Genomic DNA, 18685 nt, shown 5'->3' with positions numbered 1-18685 from the left:
CCTGACTATTCGAATCCAGCCTCCTTGTAATGTGCCTGGAATAGAGGAAGATGGTCCACGCACCTGGGCCCCTGAATCTATGTATGTGGGAGACCCGGATGAAGCTTAAGCCTGGCTGAGCATGGCGATTGTGGTCACTGCGGGAGTGAAATTGCAGATGGATGACTTATCTGTGTCTCACCTTCTCTCTCTGCTATGCCATATTTCAATAAATAAATCCTTCCAGAAAATTGATTTCTGGGGCCCAGTGAGTTAAGCCGCTGCTTGCAACACCATCCTCTTTTATCTGGAGGGCCAGGTTGAGTCCTGGCTGCTCTGCTTGCGATCCAGCTAATGCACCTGGGAGAGCAGCAGATGATCCAAGTAGTCGGGTCCTTGCCAAGTAAGTGGGAGACCTCAATGGAATTGCTGGCTCTGGCTTTTACCTGGCCAAACCCTGGCCACTGCAGGAATTAGGAAGTAAACCAGCAGATGGAAGCTCTCTCTTCCTTCTGTCCCTCTTTAAATGTTGGCTGTTAATGCTCCTGGGACTGTAGCATTAGATGGGCCAAGTGCTTGGGCCTGTGCCAGCCACATGGGATACCCCGCTGGAGTTCCTGGCTCCTGGCTTCAGCCTGACCAAGCTGTTCTAAACCCTGGCTGTTCCAGGAATCTGTGGGGTAAACCAGAGGACAAAAGATCTGTCTCTTAGTCTTATGCCTGTCAGGGTGGGGAACTTTATTCTGCCAAGGGCCATGTGGATATTTAAATCTTTCATGGACCATAGAAAATCCATTTACAATTAGCCTGCCGCAGATCTATCTATAGGCTGCCTATTCTGCCTGCGGTTGCCTTGGCTAGGTCAGACCAGGTGAGCTTGTGGGTTCCACAGACTGGCCACAAATTGACCTTTCCTGATGCTATGAATTTCCAAACAGTCCTTGACTGGAGAAAGACATCTCACCCTGCATAGAAATCTCCTTGAAGACCACCCTCAGCTCCCACCTGCACTCCGAGTTCTGGTCCATCTTGCATTGTCTCACCTAAGAAACAGCTCCTTGACAATTCTCGCCTCCATTTTTCCTTCTCCTAGCCCAGCCTAGCCCAGCCCAGCATGTCTCCAGAGACCTCTCTCCCACACAGGGTTTTAACACCCCATGGCTGAAAACTTCAAGGGTATCCGGTGTCTGGGCTTCACAATCCGGTAACAGATTCCCCCCCACCCCGCCCCCAATTCCACCTGCTCGCTCCTTCTGGCCTGCTCCACCCACCTTCCCCAATAGTCTAATCCCTTCACCCCACAAAACCCTGCCCCTCTACCACCCAGAAAGGTTTCTACAATAAGACCCTCCCAGTACATTCAACCCAACACCTGAGACCCTGGCCCACCCAAGGCCTCCTTTGTTTCCTGGACTCCTGCAAAGGCCAGCTCAGTCTAATCCCCCCAGCTCTGCTCCTGTATACACCCAGGCCCTTTCAACTTCCCTGCATTTGTTTCCACGTACCTGATGCTTGATAAATATGTGGGGAGTGTCCACACATGCTCACCTGTTATTCCTTAGTCCCTAATACCTGCCCCCTCCTCAGGTAATACCTGCCCCCCTCCTCAGGCCGCCCAAACACGCAACTCTTGATTTCATTCTTCCCACTTCATCTTGAGCTCACAAGTGCTTCTCCTTCCTTCCTTTTTCTAACAGCAAAAGCCAACAAACCCCTCCATTTGCAGCCTCCAGACAACCCTGGCTCGTCTCGCTGCCCAAGTCCTTCTATTTCTAAGCTCCTTCCCAAGTTGTGGGCCAGGGGCAGAGGGGAGCACGGAATAAAAAGGCAGATCCAACCAGTTTGTAAATATTCCACAATTCAGAAAAAGAACAAAAACCCTTGTAAGATCTGAAGCCTTCAAGCTTGGTTCAGCCACATAGACTGCAGCAGGATCTGTCCCGTGGCTGGCTGTGTGTTGGTCTCAAGGATCCCAGAATCTGGGCCAGGTCTCAGGCCACACCTTTGCCTTCCAATTGTGTAAGAGCCCCAGGCACAGCATACACTTCTAAAACATTTCAAGGGTTGAGAACAGCAAGCAAGATACTGTCAAACTGTCTAAGTCCTGGGGTTGGCAAACAAACGGCGCAAGGAAAAGAAAAGCCTACAAACTTCCCAGGCATATGCTGTTTTCTTGCAGGCTTTACATTTTCTGATCAGCCAGATTGGTCACAGCATTGAGGCCCTGTTTTAAAGGACTGACTCCTGACCTTCACAAACTTTGGTCAAAGGTAGAAATGGCCTTTGAATATTTTTTAAGAAAACAGGGGCCAATGTTTTGGCTCAGTGGATTAAGCAGCTGCCTGCCACACTGATGCTGGCATCCCACGAGCAATGGTTTGATCCCAGGTGTTCCACTTCTTGTCAAGCTCCCTGTTAATGGCCTAGGAAAAAGTAGCATAAGATGGCCCAAAGCTTTGGGCCCCTGCATCCACATGGGAGATCTGGAAGAAGCTCCTGGCTCCAGGCTGGCCCAGCCTTGGCTACTATGTCCATCTGGGGAATGAACCAGCAGATGAGAGATGTCTCTCTTTGTCTCTCCCACTCCCTATTAACTGCTTTTCTGACAGATCTTCAAGCAACAAGAAAAAGAGAAGGAAAAAAAAAGGATATGTTAGAACAAATTTTTTTATTATTAAAATAAAAACCTTTGTATAAAACCGTCACAGATCACAAACCATATTTACACTGATTCAAGGTCCAATTATGAATCCAACACTGATGGGGCACAGGAAGCTGCAGACTCAGCTCACCGCTGCCGAATGACTGCAGCAGGAAGGTGAGGACAAATGAGGCCTGCTCAGAAAATTAACCGAAGGGGATGCTGGAAAACCACCCATCTCCATAAAAGGCACTTCTCACTGTCAGAAAAAAAGTGCTTGCAACCGATGCGTGGACCGCATGCTTCCTGCAGGATGCCTTTCAAACAACTGCTAGGACCCAAAGGCTACTGCTTATTACCATCAAGTTTCCACACACAACAGGCTGCACACTGATTTGAAAGACCTTGTAAATGAACTCAAAAGAACCTATTCAACTACAATTATCCTTAAGTTTTATACCAACAATTCAAGTTGGCTGCTCCTGAAGTTTCACCATCTTAAGGTGGCAGGTGGTTCTTCAACAATCTGAAGTACAGTGCATCACTGCCCACAAGCCTTCTGATTGCAGTGAAGCCCTGGGCACCAGCTAACCTCGGGATGCTGGAATTCAGCACAGGCAAACAGGGAACAAACAACCTGATCCTTCCACTTGGCATTAGGACGCTGGAGCCATGGGTCTATCAGACATGTCAGCTGTGCCTGTGTAACCCCAGAAGAGGATGCTCGCTGAAACTCAAGAGATCCAGTTAGCATGACTACTGTGTTTCTTCTAAGTGCTTGGGTTTTATGGATAGATGTGAACCCCAGTTAAGTCAAATACACTTTCAACTGTCATTCAAAACTACATAGTGGGAGAGGACCTCAGAAAGAGGGGTCAGTGGTATGGATGAAGGGTGGGGGAAGCAGAGAGGCTGCAAAGCAAGGTGGAACAGGCCAAACTCCTTCCTGGACATATCCAGAACGCATGTGCATCACACGAGAGGAACTCGCTCCCAGTTTCCAGGACTCTTTCAGGCATTATGCTTGCATTTCAAATTCCTGTTTCAGACTGTGCAGGAGAAAAAGCAACATGTTAAGGTTTAGTTTTCAATCCAAAAGTCTAATTCCTTTTTCAAAATCAACATATCTAAGGCCAAGTGCCCGTACCTTCTCAGTACAACCTGGCTCGCGCAGACACCCCCACCCTAGCCTGGGTTCTCACCAGCACTCCCCAGGCAGGCTTTCCACTCACGCACTGCCCCCTCCTGTTCCAGACACAGTCCACCTCTTTGACTTCAGACAGAGAAGGGAAGAGAAAACAACCCTTACCTTTTCAGGTAAGCATGCACATTTCCAAAGCCGTGGAATTTGGCCAAGTACACCAGGACTCCTGTTGCACACCGCCCGTCTCGCTGCCGGCAGAAACTGCAGTTGCAAATGCCCCGGCATGGCGGGCAGTGCCAGTTCTGCAGGATGGCGAAGAAGCACTGTTACACGAGACCACCCTGTCCCCTGGCTGCATTCACCTGCTCCTACCTCACTTAAGGTGGGTGCTTCACTTTGAACGACAGCTGACTCCCAACTTGGGCAATGTTTGAACCTCAGAGCCACAGATTAATAGTATCCAAGAGGGAGGAACATATCCAATTATGAGGCTTAGGAGGTGGGTCTAGTGGGCACTGGAAGCGGCTGCCAGGACAGGGTTGCTGAAACTGCCCAGGCAGGACCCAGTGCTGGCTCCGCGGCCAGCTGGCCAAGTGATCCTTGCTGCACTATGGCCCCTATTACTGCCATCTACCTCCTTCACCTGAACCTCCAGCAGCACAAAGCCAAGTTCTTCCAGTCATTAAACAACACTAAGGAACCTCATCATAGTAAGAAAAAGCTTGGCAAAGACTAATGGCACCAAGCCATTTCAACTTTTTCTTAAACAGAAACTAGCAAACAGCATAGATTATTAGCCTGAAGATATCCAGGAGAAAGTGACACAGCCATTGGGGAGTAAAAGGTGGGCCAGATCTGGACAGCATTGACACCATGAGAAAACACCCTGTGCTCGAAGGGCCTAAGCCTTGCTGTCAGCATCCCTTTTCTGTCCCTCAGTCCCTTCAAGGCACCCACCGGGTCCAGCAGAGCATCCTTGACCTCTTCCCCATAACGGTTTCTAAGGCAGGGGCCGCAGAACTGGCCTCTGACGCCCCAGCATTCTGGGTTTCTACAGTTAGTTTTGGTGTCAATGGTTTTCTGGCGGCACTGATGACAAGTAGATCCCTATAAGCAACAAAACAAATGAGAAGAAAAAAAATCACAAGCAAGCAAACAAACAAAATGGCTTATCTGAATGTCTGGTGTGGCATTCTGGGTCTGCTAGGGCGTGAGACATCTCTTACGTATGGTGCTCTCAGAGGACAGAGTCAGTAACATGAAAACGACTCCTTTCCAGAAATAATGTGATCAATGCAAAAAGAACTTGCTCCGGTCTGTTGTTCAAACCTTTGGTATCTCTCCATGTACACTCCTACCTTACTACCCCAACTTGAATCCAGGCAGACATCCATAATAGGTGTACAAGATAAACATGCTGAGTTAATCACTTTCCAAATTAACTGAAAATACTTTTTAAGCACATAATTCAAACAACAGAGGGTTCAACTCAGGGACATACAAAACTACTTCTCTTGAGTGGGGGAAAAAATGGGCACACAGCCCATGCACTTTACTTATTTTTTTTTTCCAAAAAATATTTATTCATTGATTTGAAAGGTAGAGGGAGAGCGGGGATAGGGAAGAGAGGTTTTCTATCCACTGGTTCACTCTCCAAATGGCCTCAACAGTCAAATCTGGGCTAACTTGAAGCCAGGAGCTCCATCGTGGTCTTCTACACGATGGCATGAGCATCAGTCCTTGAGCTACGTTCTAGGCATCTTGGCAGGAAGGTGGATCAGAAGCACAGCTGCCAAAATTCCACCTGGCAGCATAACCAGATGCACCATGATGCCAGGCCCAAGACCTTCAGCAACTCAACAATGCCCCAGGGACAGGCACTTGCCCGTGCAGACAGGCTCAGGGCTCCTCACCAGCGAACGGTTGTATATCTTCTCCCGAGAGTTGCTGCAGATGTTCTCCAACTCTTCCTCTGTAATGTCTTCTACCGGGCGGATGATGTGCGGGAGGGTCATGGATCCCGGCCGGCGACTTCTTGGCATGTCGTCTTCCTGCGTAGCAAAAACACAGGGGATGGTGAACCCACTGAATCTCAGGTACTATACTCTTCAAATTTCTCTGCAGAGGATTCAACCTGATTAAAATGTTTATTTTCTTTTACTTGAGAGAGTAGTAGAGAAAAGGAGGTACACAGAAAGATCTCTCCTCCACTGGTTCACTCCCTAAATGGCTGCTATGGCCAGAGCTGAGCCAGTCCAAAGCTGGGAAACAGAAGCTTCTGCTAGGTCTCCCATGTGGATGCAGGGGCCCAAGGCCATCCTCCATTGCCCTTCCAGGTCATTAGCAGGGAGCTGGATCAGAAGCAGAGCAGCTGGGCCTCGAACCAGGGCCCATATGAGATGCTAGGGCCACAGGAAGAGGATTGGCCTGCTACATCACTGTACCCAGCCCATAACAATCTATCTTAGAGCTTACCAGCATGACCAGGTCTTTAGTTTACTCTTGAGTATAACTCAGAGAAAGGCATAAGAAAACCTGACTCTCATCTGTCAACAAGATCGTCACAGAAGCAGGAGTGACATCAGAGACAATCTGGATGGGTCTGAGAGCAATGTTCCCCATGGGATGTCTGGTGCTGAGGCCATGTGTACCTGTGGCTACAATGGAAACCCCGGGACTGTGAGAGGTGAAAATCAGAGGGGCAAGTACTGCCGAGAGCACTCACGTTCATGTAGCCATCCACGGGCTTCCTCTGCCTCACCAACATGTACTTATCTTCCTCTTCCTCCTCTTCTTCCTCCATGGGCAGGGCACTGAGGGACCCGAGGGTCCGGGACCGGGACCTGGTCAGAGGACGGGCTCTGCGTTCCGGGTTTCTCCTGGACGCCACGCTGGGGAATGTGCGTCTCCGGGGTGTCTTGGACTTCTAACAAAGCACACGGGACAGAATGCAGGATGAGGAGCAGCCCAGCCTGTGAAACCCACCCCCTCCTCAGAGTAAGCTCTGCTGTCTTTGCTTTTACTATCATGCATGGAAAATGAGCAGAAAGCCATCATCAGCTCTGCTTCTATAACACCAAGTGAGAGAAGATGAGACTTGTTCTTGTACTCTAAGGAAGCTGCAAGAGCTGATTTCATGTGCCAAAAAGACACCTTTCTCTATGACAGCATGTGTGCCCTGGGACACACACTCGCTGGTTCTGTGTCACAGGAGACTCTGGGGCATGTGAGCCTTCCTCCTTCCTGCTGCAGGGAGGCAGGAAAAGGAAGTCTTTCCTATACACAGAAGACACTACACTCCGCACTGGCACCAGCCTAGCTGTTCTGCACAAGCTGATGCACATTAAACCCAGGACCTGGAAATGAGGCTTTGTTGCTTTTCCTCATTCTTGGATTTTGAAAACATTTAGAGACTCTGTTGAGGAGGAGGAGGGTGTTAAAGCTGGGTATGTGGAAGAGTTCTTAATCTTTCCTTTTGCTCTAAAGAGGGCAATCAAAAGGAGGCCAAATGCCCTAGGATAGGTCACAAAGGGACCAGCGGGGCTTCTGCTAGCTCCTTCTCACCGTCTAGAATGCATCAGACAGCTGCCAAGGCCTGGCCAGAACGAGGCCCACCTACACACGGACTCACCGAGCTGGACTCTGGGAAAGATCGTCTTCCAGGGAAAGGGCCGGGCACCCCTTCTAACTCAGCCATGAGCTTTGCAAGCTACAAAGAAAGAAGAAATCCAACAGAAATGACTGGTTTAGAATCACTGCTGAAAATCAGCAACTCACTAAAGGTGAACACTAACGGCTTCACGGTGAAGAACAAGTTGTAGGCATATCCAAAGACTCTCTGATTTGTCCCTGTACACCTCAGCCAAGCTTTCAATAACAGATTAAGTCAATATAGGGAACAAAATGCATTTCAAGCACACATGATGAAGATACTGCTCCAGGGAATGTTGAGGACACAGGACAAGTTGCTCAGAGCAGAGCTGGCAAGAGGGAACTCACAGGCAGCTACTTACCATGGCTTTGTTTTGCTTTATGTTTAATGCCCTTCTCTCCAGAAAGTTCATGCCACTTTCATCTTCCGAATCAGAATTGGAATCAGTCGCAGAGTTCTCTGAGGGCTGGGGGGGCGCCACGGTTTTCTTACTGGCTCCCCTGGCATTTCTTGTTGGGAACTTCAGCGCCACCCGGAGCGGTCCAGGGCGCCTGCCCTGGCTCCGGGTCCCACAGCGCTCGCGGCCTGACCGCAGTCTCTGGGTAATCAGAAAAAGCAAGTCATTACCGGCACGCAGCTCAGTGGGACTATAGAATCACTTTCTAACAAAGGAACTGGATGAACACTCCTGGCTCCGGGTCACAGAACCACGGACTCCAAGCAAGCACCCCAGCCTGGGGGCCAGTTCAGTTCATCAGCTACAAGCTAGCTTCTCAGCTGCACTTCACACCATTTGCATCTTCTCAAATTAAAGCACCATGCCCAGACCCCAGCAGATACCAGCCTACTTTTCGTCTCTAGATTTGACTTCAGATCTTTCTCTAACTCACTTTTGGAAAGCTTATAATAAAATAAAATAAAGCTTCTCCATTCCAAAGGTAGCATGTTTGTGTCATTAACATGTTTCAAGATAAGCCCCTGGAAAATGTAAATTTAAATGAAAAAAATACTACCTCATTACCCCTCATAAATCAAAGAGAAAGAAAAGGGCTAGCATGTGGCATAGCAAGTTAAGTTGCTCCCTATGCTGTCAACATCCCCAAAGGGTATCACATTTCAAACCCCAGCTTCTTGCTACAGTGTCTGGGAGGATGATACAATTACTTAGGCCCCTGCATCCAGGTAAGAGCTTCCAGGAAGCTCCAGGCTCTGGCCCAGCCTAGCCCAACCCTGACTGTTGCAGCCATTTAGTAAGGGCCAATCACTAGGAGGAAGATCTTCCTGAAACTCAAACTTTGATCTAAACAAATCTTAAAGACAAAGAAGGAATAACAAGTACTGGCAGGAATGTAGAGGGGTTAGCCCCTTTGGGAAATAGTCTGAGTTTCCTGGCACTGTGAAACACGGCCACCATATGATCCAGCAATGCCACTCGCAGGTATCTGTCCACACAAAAAAGAACACATGGATCCAGTGCAATTGGCTAAAGCCTAGCCTTGAATGTACCAGGACCCCATTTGGGAACCAGTTCCTATCCCGGCAGCTCCACTTCTCATCCAGCTCCCTGCTTGTCTTCTGGGAAGGCAGTACAGGAATGCCCAAAACCTCAGGACCCTGCACCCGCATGAGAGACCAGAAGAAGCTCCTAGTTTCAGAGAGGCTTAGCTATGGCTGTTGCAGCCACTTGGGGAGTGAACCAGAAGATGGAAGATCTTTCTGTCTCTCCTTCTCTCTGTAAATCTGACTTTCCAATAACAATAAATTATTATTTTAAAAAAAAAGAAAGAAAGAAAAAGGAATGGCGCCACCTCAATTTATCTTCACTATGAGGAAAAGAAGCCACTGGTCTCATCTTTCGTTTTGGGGCAAGGCAGTAAAAATTATTGCCCATTGCGAATAAGTTCTTTTCTGCTCTTGGGGGTGATTCATGCAAACCCCCTCCCTGAGACTGTGCATAAAAGACACCATTACCTCAGGTGTTTTCCTCCCTTGGAGTACCCTCCTGTCACTAAGACAGGGGCTCCTTCTTTCTTTCCTAAATAAATCATACATTGAAAACCAAACAAACAAGAAAAACCCTAAGGGGGCCAGCTTTGTGGTGCAGTGGATTAAGCCACTGACTGAGACATTTGCCAACCCATATGGGACCACCAGTTCGAATACCAGCTGCTCTTCTCCCAACGAAGCTCCCGGCTAAGGTCTTCCCCTCGCTACCCATGTGGGAAACCCAGAAGGAGTTCTGAGCTCCTGGCCTCAGTCTGGCCCAGCCCTGGCTGTTGCAGCCATGTAGAGGGTGAATCAACATCAAAAAGATCTTTCTTTCTCTTTCTAATAAACTGAAATAATATATCTTTTTAAATTATACATAAAAATGTTCACAGCTGCTGTAACAATAACCAAGAAGTATAAACAACCCAGACACCCATCGAATGATTTATATGGAATTGCAGAATAGCACAACTGATCATGACAGCAATGCCAAGGGTGGGGGCATTGGGAAGCGATGGAAACAGTGTTAATGAGTAGTTTCTTTTTAGGGTGATGAAAATATTCTTAAACTGAAGTGATGGTTAAGAAAAAGAATCAAAAAAAGATTTGTCTTTTTCAATGTTCAGAGACTTTCTTAATTTTCAAGGCTTTTAGTACTTTTCACGCACAAGGATTTTGAGGATATGAAACAAAAACTTTCATGAACACTTTCCATCAATTGACATTTTCTTAATCAGAGCAAACATCTATAAAACACTGAAACGCTGCCTAGAAACTGTTCCGGTGGTTGACAATGTTTGGGTCCCACTCCGATTTGCAGACTGGTCCTGCAGTACACTCCAGTAAGTGCTCATTTGCACCCTCATCACTTAGTCAACAGACACATTCATGGACAGCCAGTGGTAGATACCCCTCAGCCAGGCATGGTCCCCTTGTGGCCCACAGGCAGGGGACCTGTGTCAGATCAAACAGAGCTCCAGAGTATGGCCCCGGCTGTACACCAGGCACTGCTGCCCCTGCTGAGAACGTGTCTGGGACAGGAAGATGCCGGTAGGACTGAAGGGCGTGCTGGGAGAGCGGGAGTGGGGTGCAGGCACAGCAGCCAGAGCGGGATAGGCACTCCTGGTGCAAGGCAAGGGGGCATGCACAGCCCAAGCCGACCAAGGAGCACAGAGGCGGGAAGGACTCTACTTGACACTGTGTGTGCTGGCACTCCAGTCCAGCAGGGGTGGCTTTTCCTGAGGTGGGTAGATGCTGTGGGAACCGGCCCTTATCACAGGCCTGCTCTGGGCCAGGCAAGGCGCTGGGCTCTAGAACTTCCAGCGAATGTAGGTAATCTCTGGAACATGTGTGTGCTACCCGTGATTAGCCTGTGTTTCTGTGGCAAGGCAAACTGGGAGGCTGGCCAATTATATTATCTTACGGTTTCCAAGATTTTTAGAGACTAAAAATGTTCAAGATTTAAAAGTAGGACTACAGCAGCGAAAGAAAATGCTTTAAAACATGAAGAAACTACTACAATTTTGGGAAAGGTCAACAGAATCTTTTAGCATGAATAAAATGCAAACTTGGAAACCGTTTAAAAAGCCGAGCACATACCACGTCCCTAAAAGTGTACCTTACTTCTCAACTGTGGTGAAACTCTTGAACTCACCATTCCATCTTGTATCTCACTCTCTGAGAAACCGCAAAATGATTCATCATCAGAGTCGGCATGAAAAATACTGGCCAGTTCATTAGTGCCAGCTGGCCTTGGTTTCTGTAAAAATCCACAATGGTCTAACACATCTTGCACCTCACTTTCTGAAAAGCCGCAGAAAGATTCATTATCAGAGTCCTCATAAAAAACATGTGCCAGTTCTTCACTGATATCTGACCTGAATTTAGGTTTCTGTAAAATAAATAAATAAATGGGGTTGTGCATTTTTTTTTCCTCCTCATTTTCAAGAACCAATTTTCCATAAACCGTGCAGAGAGCAAATCACATTTACAAGTGCACTACAAGAGAATGGCTTTTGTTACAAAGAAAAATGGTTCAGGGGTTTACAAATGATTTCTGAGTTGTTATGGCAAATCATCAGGCATGTTGGGTTAGGCAACATTTCAAAAGGAGAGAATAAGTAGCTAATCTACCTCCAACAATTACTACCTAGAACCACAAGAAAAAGTGAAATGGAATTACAGTGCATACTGTACTTTCCTCGTGGCTGTATAGATATGCAGGCAGAAAGCAGGCAGTTTTAATCATGCACAAAGCATCTAGGGCATTTGGAGCACTGCAGACTCAATTCTGTTTATTCTCAGGCAGCACTTACCGTGTTTGCAAAATTATCAGAAGCAAAGCTGTCACAACTGTCATCAGAGGAGGACGAGGTTTCCATGGAAATCAACTTCATATATCTGAATTTCTTTACATTCTTTCCTTGGAGATCCTTTCGCTGCAAATGGAAATGTCAACAGTGAAGTGGGATGCTGATCATAGTTGCCAACGGAAGACCTCACTTCTGAGTTCAGGAAGGCCAAACAGCACAAGGTGGATGGGTCCTACCAGAGGACGAAAGAGTTGCCAATGCTACCAAATAAAGTTCAGGCTCCTGTCAAACGCTGAGGAGCAGGAATCTCTGTGGAGAACAGCTCCCATGGCATTTCTCAGTGTATTCAAACATCCGAGGAGCTCCCTATGCAGTGCCCCAAACTCTCCCATTATTTTGAGCCCCCACAGGAGCTCCAGCACAACCTCTAAAGCACCAATCTTTCCTTTGGCAAATTAAACTGTACTTCTAAAAGGAAATTTCGAGAGCACAAAATGGCAGTGATTTTTCTCCCTCAACCAAAATCAAGCCAATGAGGTCTTCTTATGCAGGCTCTGGGCTTTGTAACCGTGATGCCAATTTCCCAACGTATGAGAAACTGGGTAGGACCTGCAGGGGTACCAAGGCAAGCTTCCATCCTAACAAGGTTTTGTTCCAATCCTGAGAGGTATACAGACATTACAAGTCCTTACAAATCCACTCCACCCAGCAAACCAATGGCATAAGGAGCCAGGAAGACTGGCCAAATAGCTCTCCAAAGCAGGAAGAGCGGACTGCATTTAAGCAGTTACTGCTCCTGGCCTGTCCCGCTTTCTGCAAACATCCTTGTTGGCAAGGGTGAGGTGCAACAGATCTGTAACTACCAAGATGCATCACTCATTCATAAACACAAAACAGCCTGTCAGCCTGTACTGCCGTGTCCCAACATTTAAGGAAGTTTTGTAAATGCTATATTCTCCATGAGGGCAAATTCTGCGATGGGTAGCATAGACTGCAAGATGCCAGGCCAACAAGACATGCTTCACCCAGCAGTGTGCTTTCTGGCATCTTGCAGACAAAACTGAACACATGGGTGGAGGCGATCACTCTCCCAAGACCCTAAACAGACTGCCTTCAATCAACTCAGGAAATTGTATCTGGAGTTCCTGTAGGAAAACAAGAAGCCCAGCGAAGAGGCAGAGCTGCTCCATATCACAGCTACACACAAAGGAGACAGCAACCGTATTAGGGGCGAAAAGGAGTTTCACACGTCTCCCGCTGTCCAGGCAACAAAGTCAAGGTTCGCAGGTGGGACGTGCGGTGCAGGATCACCGAGCAGAAAGCGGCCGTGCCTGTAACCGCAGGACAGTTCTAAACGTTCCCTCATTAATCCACCTGCAAGCCGTGGGCCCACAACAGCCTCGCCCCAGGGGAGGCCTGCGGCCACCAACTGCCAAGGAAGCCAGCACGCGCCTGGGCTGAACAGGCAGGGCCGATAACCAATTCTATAGCGAGCAGGTGCCTGGGCAATCTCTGTCAAGTATGCGCTCTTATCACGCCTAAGTCTTTGCAGCCAAAGTGCCACCCTAACTTCACAAAGCAGAACACAGCTTACAGAGGTGGCCTGCAATCCTCAGCAAACACCAGGTCCCACGTTTGCACCCGAGGCCCAGCCACTCAGGGATGCTCTCTATTCAACCCCCAAAGCCAAAATCCAGTTCTCTTTGGGTTGGCATCGACTGCGCTCTGGAGTCACGCCCCTGCCTCCCACTCCCTGTGCACCTCAGCTTCCCCACGTGGGTCTCTAATCCTTGATATTTATTTTAAGCGTGTCACTCGCTTCCTTCCTACCCACCCCACCCCCCCCCCACTCTCCTATCCTTTCCCCAGGGGTAGACCCTACGCTACAGTTTCCAGCACAAAGAAAAGTAACCTTTTATGCAGCGCCAAAGTCCCACAACTGCGGAAAAAGGGTGTGGTTTGGGGAGGAGGTGGGGTACTGGGGAAGGGGAAAAGACACGCAAAACGAGCGAAGCGCTGGGTGATCGATCAGCTTGAACCACGATGCGCTTCCACTGCCCTTAACAATTGTCTGGGACTGATTAAAAGACCTCCCCCACCACCAGTGCGCAGCCCACGTTTGCCAAGTCGTCAAACTTGCAAAACGCCCAAGGTTCCGTGGGTAGAAGCCCACTCCAGGGCCACCACAGCACGCCAGACTCCCCCTCCCTCCACCCCTCAGCCACGTGCAGCTTGAGGGTGCAGGGCGAACCTCCGGGGCGGGGAGTAGGGGACCACCGCCCCGGCCCGGCCATTTGGCCGACCTCTGCCAGCGCACGTGCACCTCGGGCGCACGTGTCCCGGGTGCCCGGGGCGCCCGGCGCGCCGCAGCTGGCTTGCACCCGCTCATCACCCGCATCCTGGCGCCCGTGCTAGCCCCAGACCCTCAGTCAGCCCCCGGCGCCCGCGCCCTGGGTGGGGGATGGGGAGGACGTGCCCAGGCGCCCTGCAACGAGAAGCACTCCCGGGACAGCGGAGTTGGGCAGCGCCGGCGCGCGGCCGCGCAGCCCGAGTGCAGCACGGCCGCGCAGCCCGAGTGCAGCACCCCCGCGCGCCCCAGCCCTCACCAGGACTCGGCGAGTCTCCATGCTGGCGGCACAGGCAGCCGGGAGAGCCGAGCAGCCGCACGCGCCGCCGTCCCACAGGCGCAGGAGAAGCGGGAGCCGCGCGGCCGGCGGGCGGGCGGGCGGAGCGCGGCCAGCGGACCCCCGAGGGGCGGGGCTCGAGCGGGCTTTCCCGCGTTGGGGCTCAGGTCCTGCAAGCTGTGCTAACAGCGTTGGGGGGCTCCAGACGCTCTCGAGGCCTGAAAAAACAGCTCAGCCCCCCGATAGTCTGCTGTCCAAGGGCAGCCTTGGAGAGTGCCAAAGGCTTCTTTGAAAACGGAGCCGCCGGCGAGCTGCGAGGACTGATGTTTTTATGCAGCTGCAGGATCCTGAGCGAATGGCGCGAAAACGGTTCGGGTTGCCTCGGGGGTAGCAGGCTGATTTGCATGAATTCCGGGGCGGGGAGGGGAGCGGTGGGGACCGGGACTTGGGGAGCGTGCTGAGACTCGGGCCGTTTCCTTGCTGCCCGCGGTTTGTTTCTGAGACCGGGAGAGAAGGTAAAAAAAAATCCTAGAGCCTCACGGTTCTGTGAGAAATAGTCCGACCCTGTTACTTAGAAGACTGCTAGTCAACCTCGGGCCCGAGCCGAGGTGGGGAAGTGGGACTTTGAGAGGCTGCCTTGGTGGGCTGCATGTTTTGTAAAGTGGGTGAGAGACCGACTCATCCCGCATACCTCACGGAACTGGCCCGGGGTAGCAGTAAGGGGGTGCCCGAAACCTCCCCGACGGGGTGGTGGAGCGCACTAGTAAACCAAGACACCCAGACGGGTGGAAAACGGTAAACAAAAAGGCTAGGCCTCTGGAATCCAGGAAGGGGGAGGGGCAGAGGGGCGTCCTCGGACGCTTCCCCCCAGGCGAAAGACAAAGAAAAACCTAGCGAAAGGAGGAGAGACTTGGCCCAGAAGAACCCTACCCTAGTTTAGTTCAGGGGAGGACTGAATGGGCCACGCTTTAGTTCTCTAAGTGAATGGCAAAACCCCTTCCTCACCAAAAAAAAACCAAAAACAAAAACAAAAAAACGAATAAATAAAGAAAAATAATGGATGTATGTTCTCTGTTGGCTAAAACAACCTAAAACAAACAAACAAACAAAATACCGAAAACCACACAGTCCCAAGTTCCCACTGAGAGTGGAGGGGCGGCCCATGCAAAGCTTGCTGCAAGGCAGTTCATAAAAGCACATTTGGAGCCATCCAACTGCCGCTGCAGATCCTCACCCACTCCTTTGAGAGTGATATCTAAAAGACAGGGAGAATGTCCCTATCCCTTCTACACTGTCCAGGACGTCTCCAGTGACCAGGAGAAATCACGTCTGTAATTGCCCTTTTGGCAAATACTGAAGTCAGAAACTTTAAAACAAAAGAAACCAGCCAAACACCCAAATCCAGTCCCATCTAAAGGACCCTCTTGGCTTGGCTGAATAGTTAGACCAGTTCTCAGAACCCCGACCTGAAATAACGTCTAAAAGGCCTATTTTTAGGAGAGCAGACAGGAACGAAAATGGCCGTTTGGGGAACTAGAACACCCTCCTAGATAGCGAGTGGGGTCTGGTCAGTCCGACACACAAGCCCCAATAATGATCCCAACTAGGGTACCAGTGCTTCCTTCAGGGGACAGAGCCCAGAGGCGGGGACGGGCAGGTGGATCTCCCCGGGCTGAGCCTGGAGGGGCTGAGCTCCTGCGGTCTGCTCTCAAAGGCATTTGAAATGCAAGGAGCCTCCTTCCACTTTCTTGCAAAGACGTAGAAAGCAAAAGACAAAGTATTCTGGGTTGACTCCTGAAGACCCAGTGGGAAAAGATCTTTTAAAGCTTCACTTTGTAACCAAAATCACACTGCCAAAAAAAAGACTGCAAAAGATTGAGGGGTAACATAGAAACACAATTAAAAATTACAAAGTTTTTGTGAGTAGAGGGGAGGAAAAACAAAAATTAAGCATTACAGTGTCCTTTGTAGAGGAAGTAGTCAAGAAGAGACTAGATGAAGACCCATTGAAAAAAGTGGCAAAATACTAAATTCTCACAAAGGAACAGGTGAGAAATATGGCAAGAATTCAAGAGATCTTACATGGATGTTACAAGTGTGGAAAGTGAGGTCTCTTAAGAGAAGTGCCCAGAATACAGAAAGGGGCAGAAGGGAAAAAAAAGACTCCTTTTCATGACTCATGAGAGGGGCCCTGACACCGTGGCTCAACAAGCTAATCCTCCACCTTCAAGCACCAGCACCCCATCCGTATGCTGCTTCCACCTCCCATCCAGCTCCCTGCTCATAGCCTTGGGACCCAGCACCCGCCTGGGAGACCTGGGGGTCTCCTGGCTTCAGACTGGCTCAATTCCGACCTTTGGTTGTAGTGTTGTGCCCAGATTTTGAGATCTCTAGTAATCAGGAGATCACCAGGAGTCTGAAGTCGATCCAAGTGCACAAGGATGATTTATTCAAGCTCAGCACATCTGAGCCTGGGTTCTTGGTTAAGAGCAGGCAGCTGATTGACCCGACAGCCTGGGACCAACACCCCTTACAGGGAGTGTGGCCCCTGAACAGAACATTCTTAGGGTTTTTATAGGGGCAGTCCACAATAGCTTGAAAAGGGGTGATTCACAATAGCCTGCAAGGTGAGGGGAAATGCCACACATTCCCTACCTGTTTTGCCTCCAGCAACTAAGGTAAGCACCCACTTATTTACTTGGAGCTAGTTGTGAGATAACCAGACTTAGGTGGGCTTTGATTCATAAGAATTGGGGCCCATCAGTGCTAAAGGTCACATAGGTCGCTAAAAGTCACATAAGCTGTTTAGCCTGCAAGCTCATACAGTTTTTTAATAGCAATGAGCCATGAGCAAATGGTTAAGATTTTGATACTGAGGCTCTTCAGTGGCTGTTTGGGGGAGTGAACCAGCAGGTAGAAGATCTTTCTTTCTGCTTCCTCTTCTCTCTGTAGATCTATCTTCCTAGTAAAAAATCAATCAATCAATAAATAAGTCTAAAACAGGAGTAAGAAGGTCAGGTATTCCTTAGCTGGGTCCAGCCAGAGGAAACCTTGATGAATTTTAGGAAGGGATCCCAAGAGGAAGAAAAAACTTTTCGGGGTGATACTTGCTCCCCTAACATGAAAACCAAAGGGCATGTAATTTTCCAAAGGAAAGTTTACTGTTTCAAATGTAAAAGGGGAAGAATTTCGGGTTTCAAAAATTAAATAAGTAAATGCTAGGTTAGGGTTAAAACAAACTGAGAAGCCCCATTTCCATGTTCCTGAATCAGGATTTAATCTCCTGGGCCAAGATCTGAATGTGAGATTGGATTTAAGAGTAGGGGTGAGTGAGAGGCAAGTGAAAGTACTAATGAGGGTTCTGAGGGAGGAGATGGAAGGATTGATCCCCTGGTGTGGGTGAGGGCAGTGGGGAGGATGAAAACCACACCCTTACAAGCTAAACATTTGGGAGAAATCTTTTTTTTTTTTTTTAAGATTTTCTCTTTTTAAAAAGATTTATTTATTTCTATTGGAAAGATCTTTGTCTGCTGGTTCGCTCCCCAAGTGGCTGCAACAGCCAGAGCCGAGCTGATCCGAAGCCAGGAGCCAGGAGCGAGGAGCTTCTGGGTCTTCCACGTGGGTGCATGGTCCTAAGGCTTTGGGCCATCGTCCACTGCCTTCCCAGGCCACAAGCAGGAAGCTGGATGGGAAGTGGAGCAGCCAGGATACGAACCAATGCCCATATGGGATCCCAGGAGTTCAAGGTGAGAATTTAGCCACTAGGCTATCACATTGGGCCCGGGAGAAATAGATTGTCACACACGATAACCCATTTCTACACAAGGAAAAAAGAGGTTTACAACCAATAAGAGAGGAGGACTATTTGAACCTTGGTAGGTCACTATACAGTACTCCAATTCTCTAGTTTAAAAGCCTGATGGAATCTACAGACTAGTACAGGGCTTAAGAGCTGTGAAGCAAATGGTCCAGTCTTGCCATCCCATGGTCAAATCCTTACACCCTTCTTCATAAGCTCTGGTTTGAACACAAATGGCTTGGTGTGATGAATTTACAGGAAGCATATTGGGATCAACCCTTAGATCAAGGGAGCAGAGATCACTTTGCTTCTGAGTAGGAAGATCCTACAAGTAGGAGGGCAAGCAACAGTGCTGCTGTACCGTGGCTACCACAGGGCTCTGCAGAGGCTCTAAACCCACATGGCCTTGGACGAGCTCTAACTTCCACAGGGACTCAGTGAGCGCACAAAGTGGATGGAGCCAAGTGGAGAGAAGGGGGTGTGAGAAAGCACCAGTAACTACCTTGACTACGAGTCTCCAAAAGTAAATTACAGTTTGTTAAAAA

General features: G+C 49.2%; 1 protein-coding gene across 4 annotated transcripts; it reads right to left on the bottom strand.

The window, feature by feature from the left end:
• Nucleotides 1-2629: 2629 nt before the first annotated feature.
• CDCA7 (cell division cycle associated 7) lies at nt 2630-14454 on the bottom strand. 4 transcript variants are annotated; one of them, XM_058664647.1, is made up of 10 exons: nt 14324-14454; nt 11721-11843; nt 11024-11296; nt 7778-8014; nt 7396-7473; nt 6490-6690; nt 5678-5815; nt 4722-4871; nt 3930-4066; nt 2630-3669 (listed from the first exon to the last, which is right to left on the bottom strand). In XM_058664647.1, exons 1-10 carry the CDS (start codon nt 14342-14344, stop codon nt 3639-3641), a joined length of 1389 nt encoding a protein of 462 aa, XP_058520630.1. In that variant the 5' UTR covers nt 14345-14454; the 3' UTR covers nt 2630-3638. The 4 variants fall into 4 exon arrangements, with proteins under 4 accessions (XP_058520630.1, XP_004577111.2, XP_058520631.1 ...); XM_004577054.2 differs by having other exon boundaries at nt 11060-11296; XM_058664648.1 differs by lacking the exon at nt 14324-14454 and adding an exon at nt 13092-13116.
• Between the last annotated feature and the right edge of the window lie 4231 nt (nt 14455-18685).

This window comes from Ochotona princeps, chromosome 5 (assembly GCF_030435755.1).
Source record: "Ochotona princeps isolate mOchPri1 chromosome 5, mOchPri1.hap1, whole genome shotgun sequence".
NCBI lineage: Eukaryota > Metazoa > Chordata > Mammalia > Lagomorpha > Ochotonidae > Ochotona > Ochotona princeps.
Note: the sequence above shows the minus strand (reverse complement) of the source record. Positions and strands in the feature narration are given on the sequence as shown.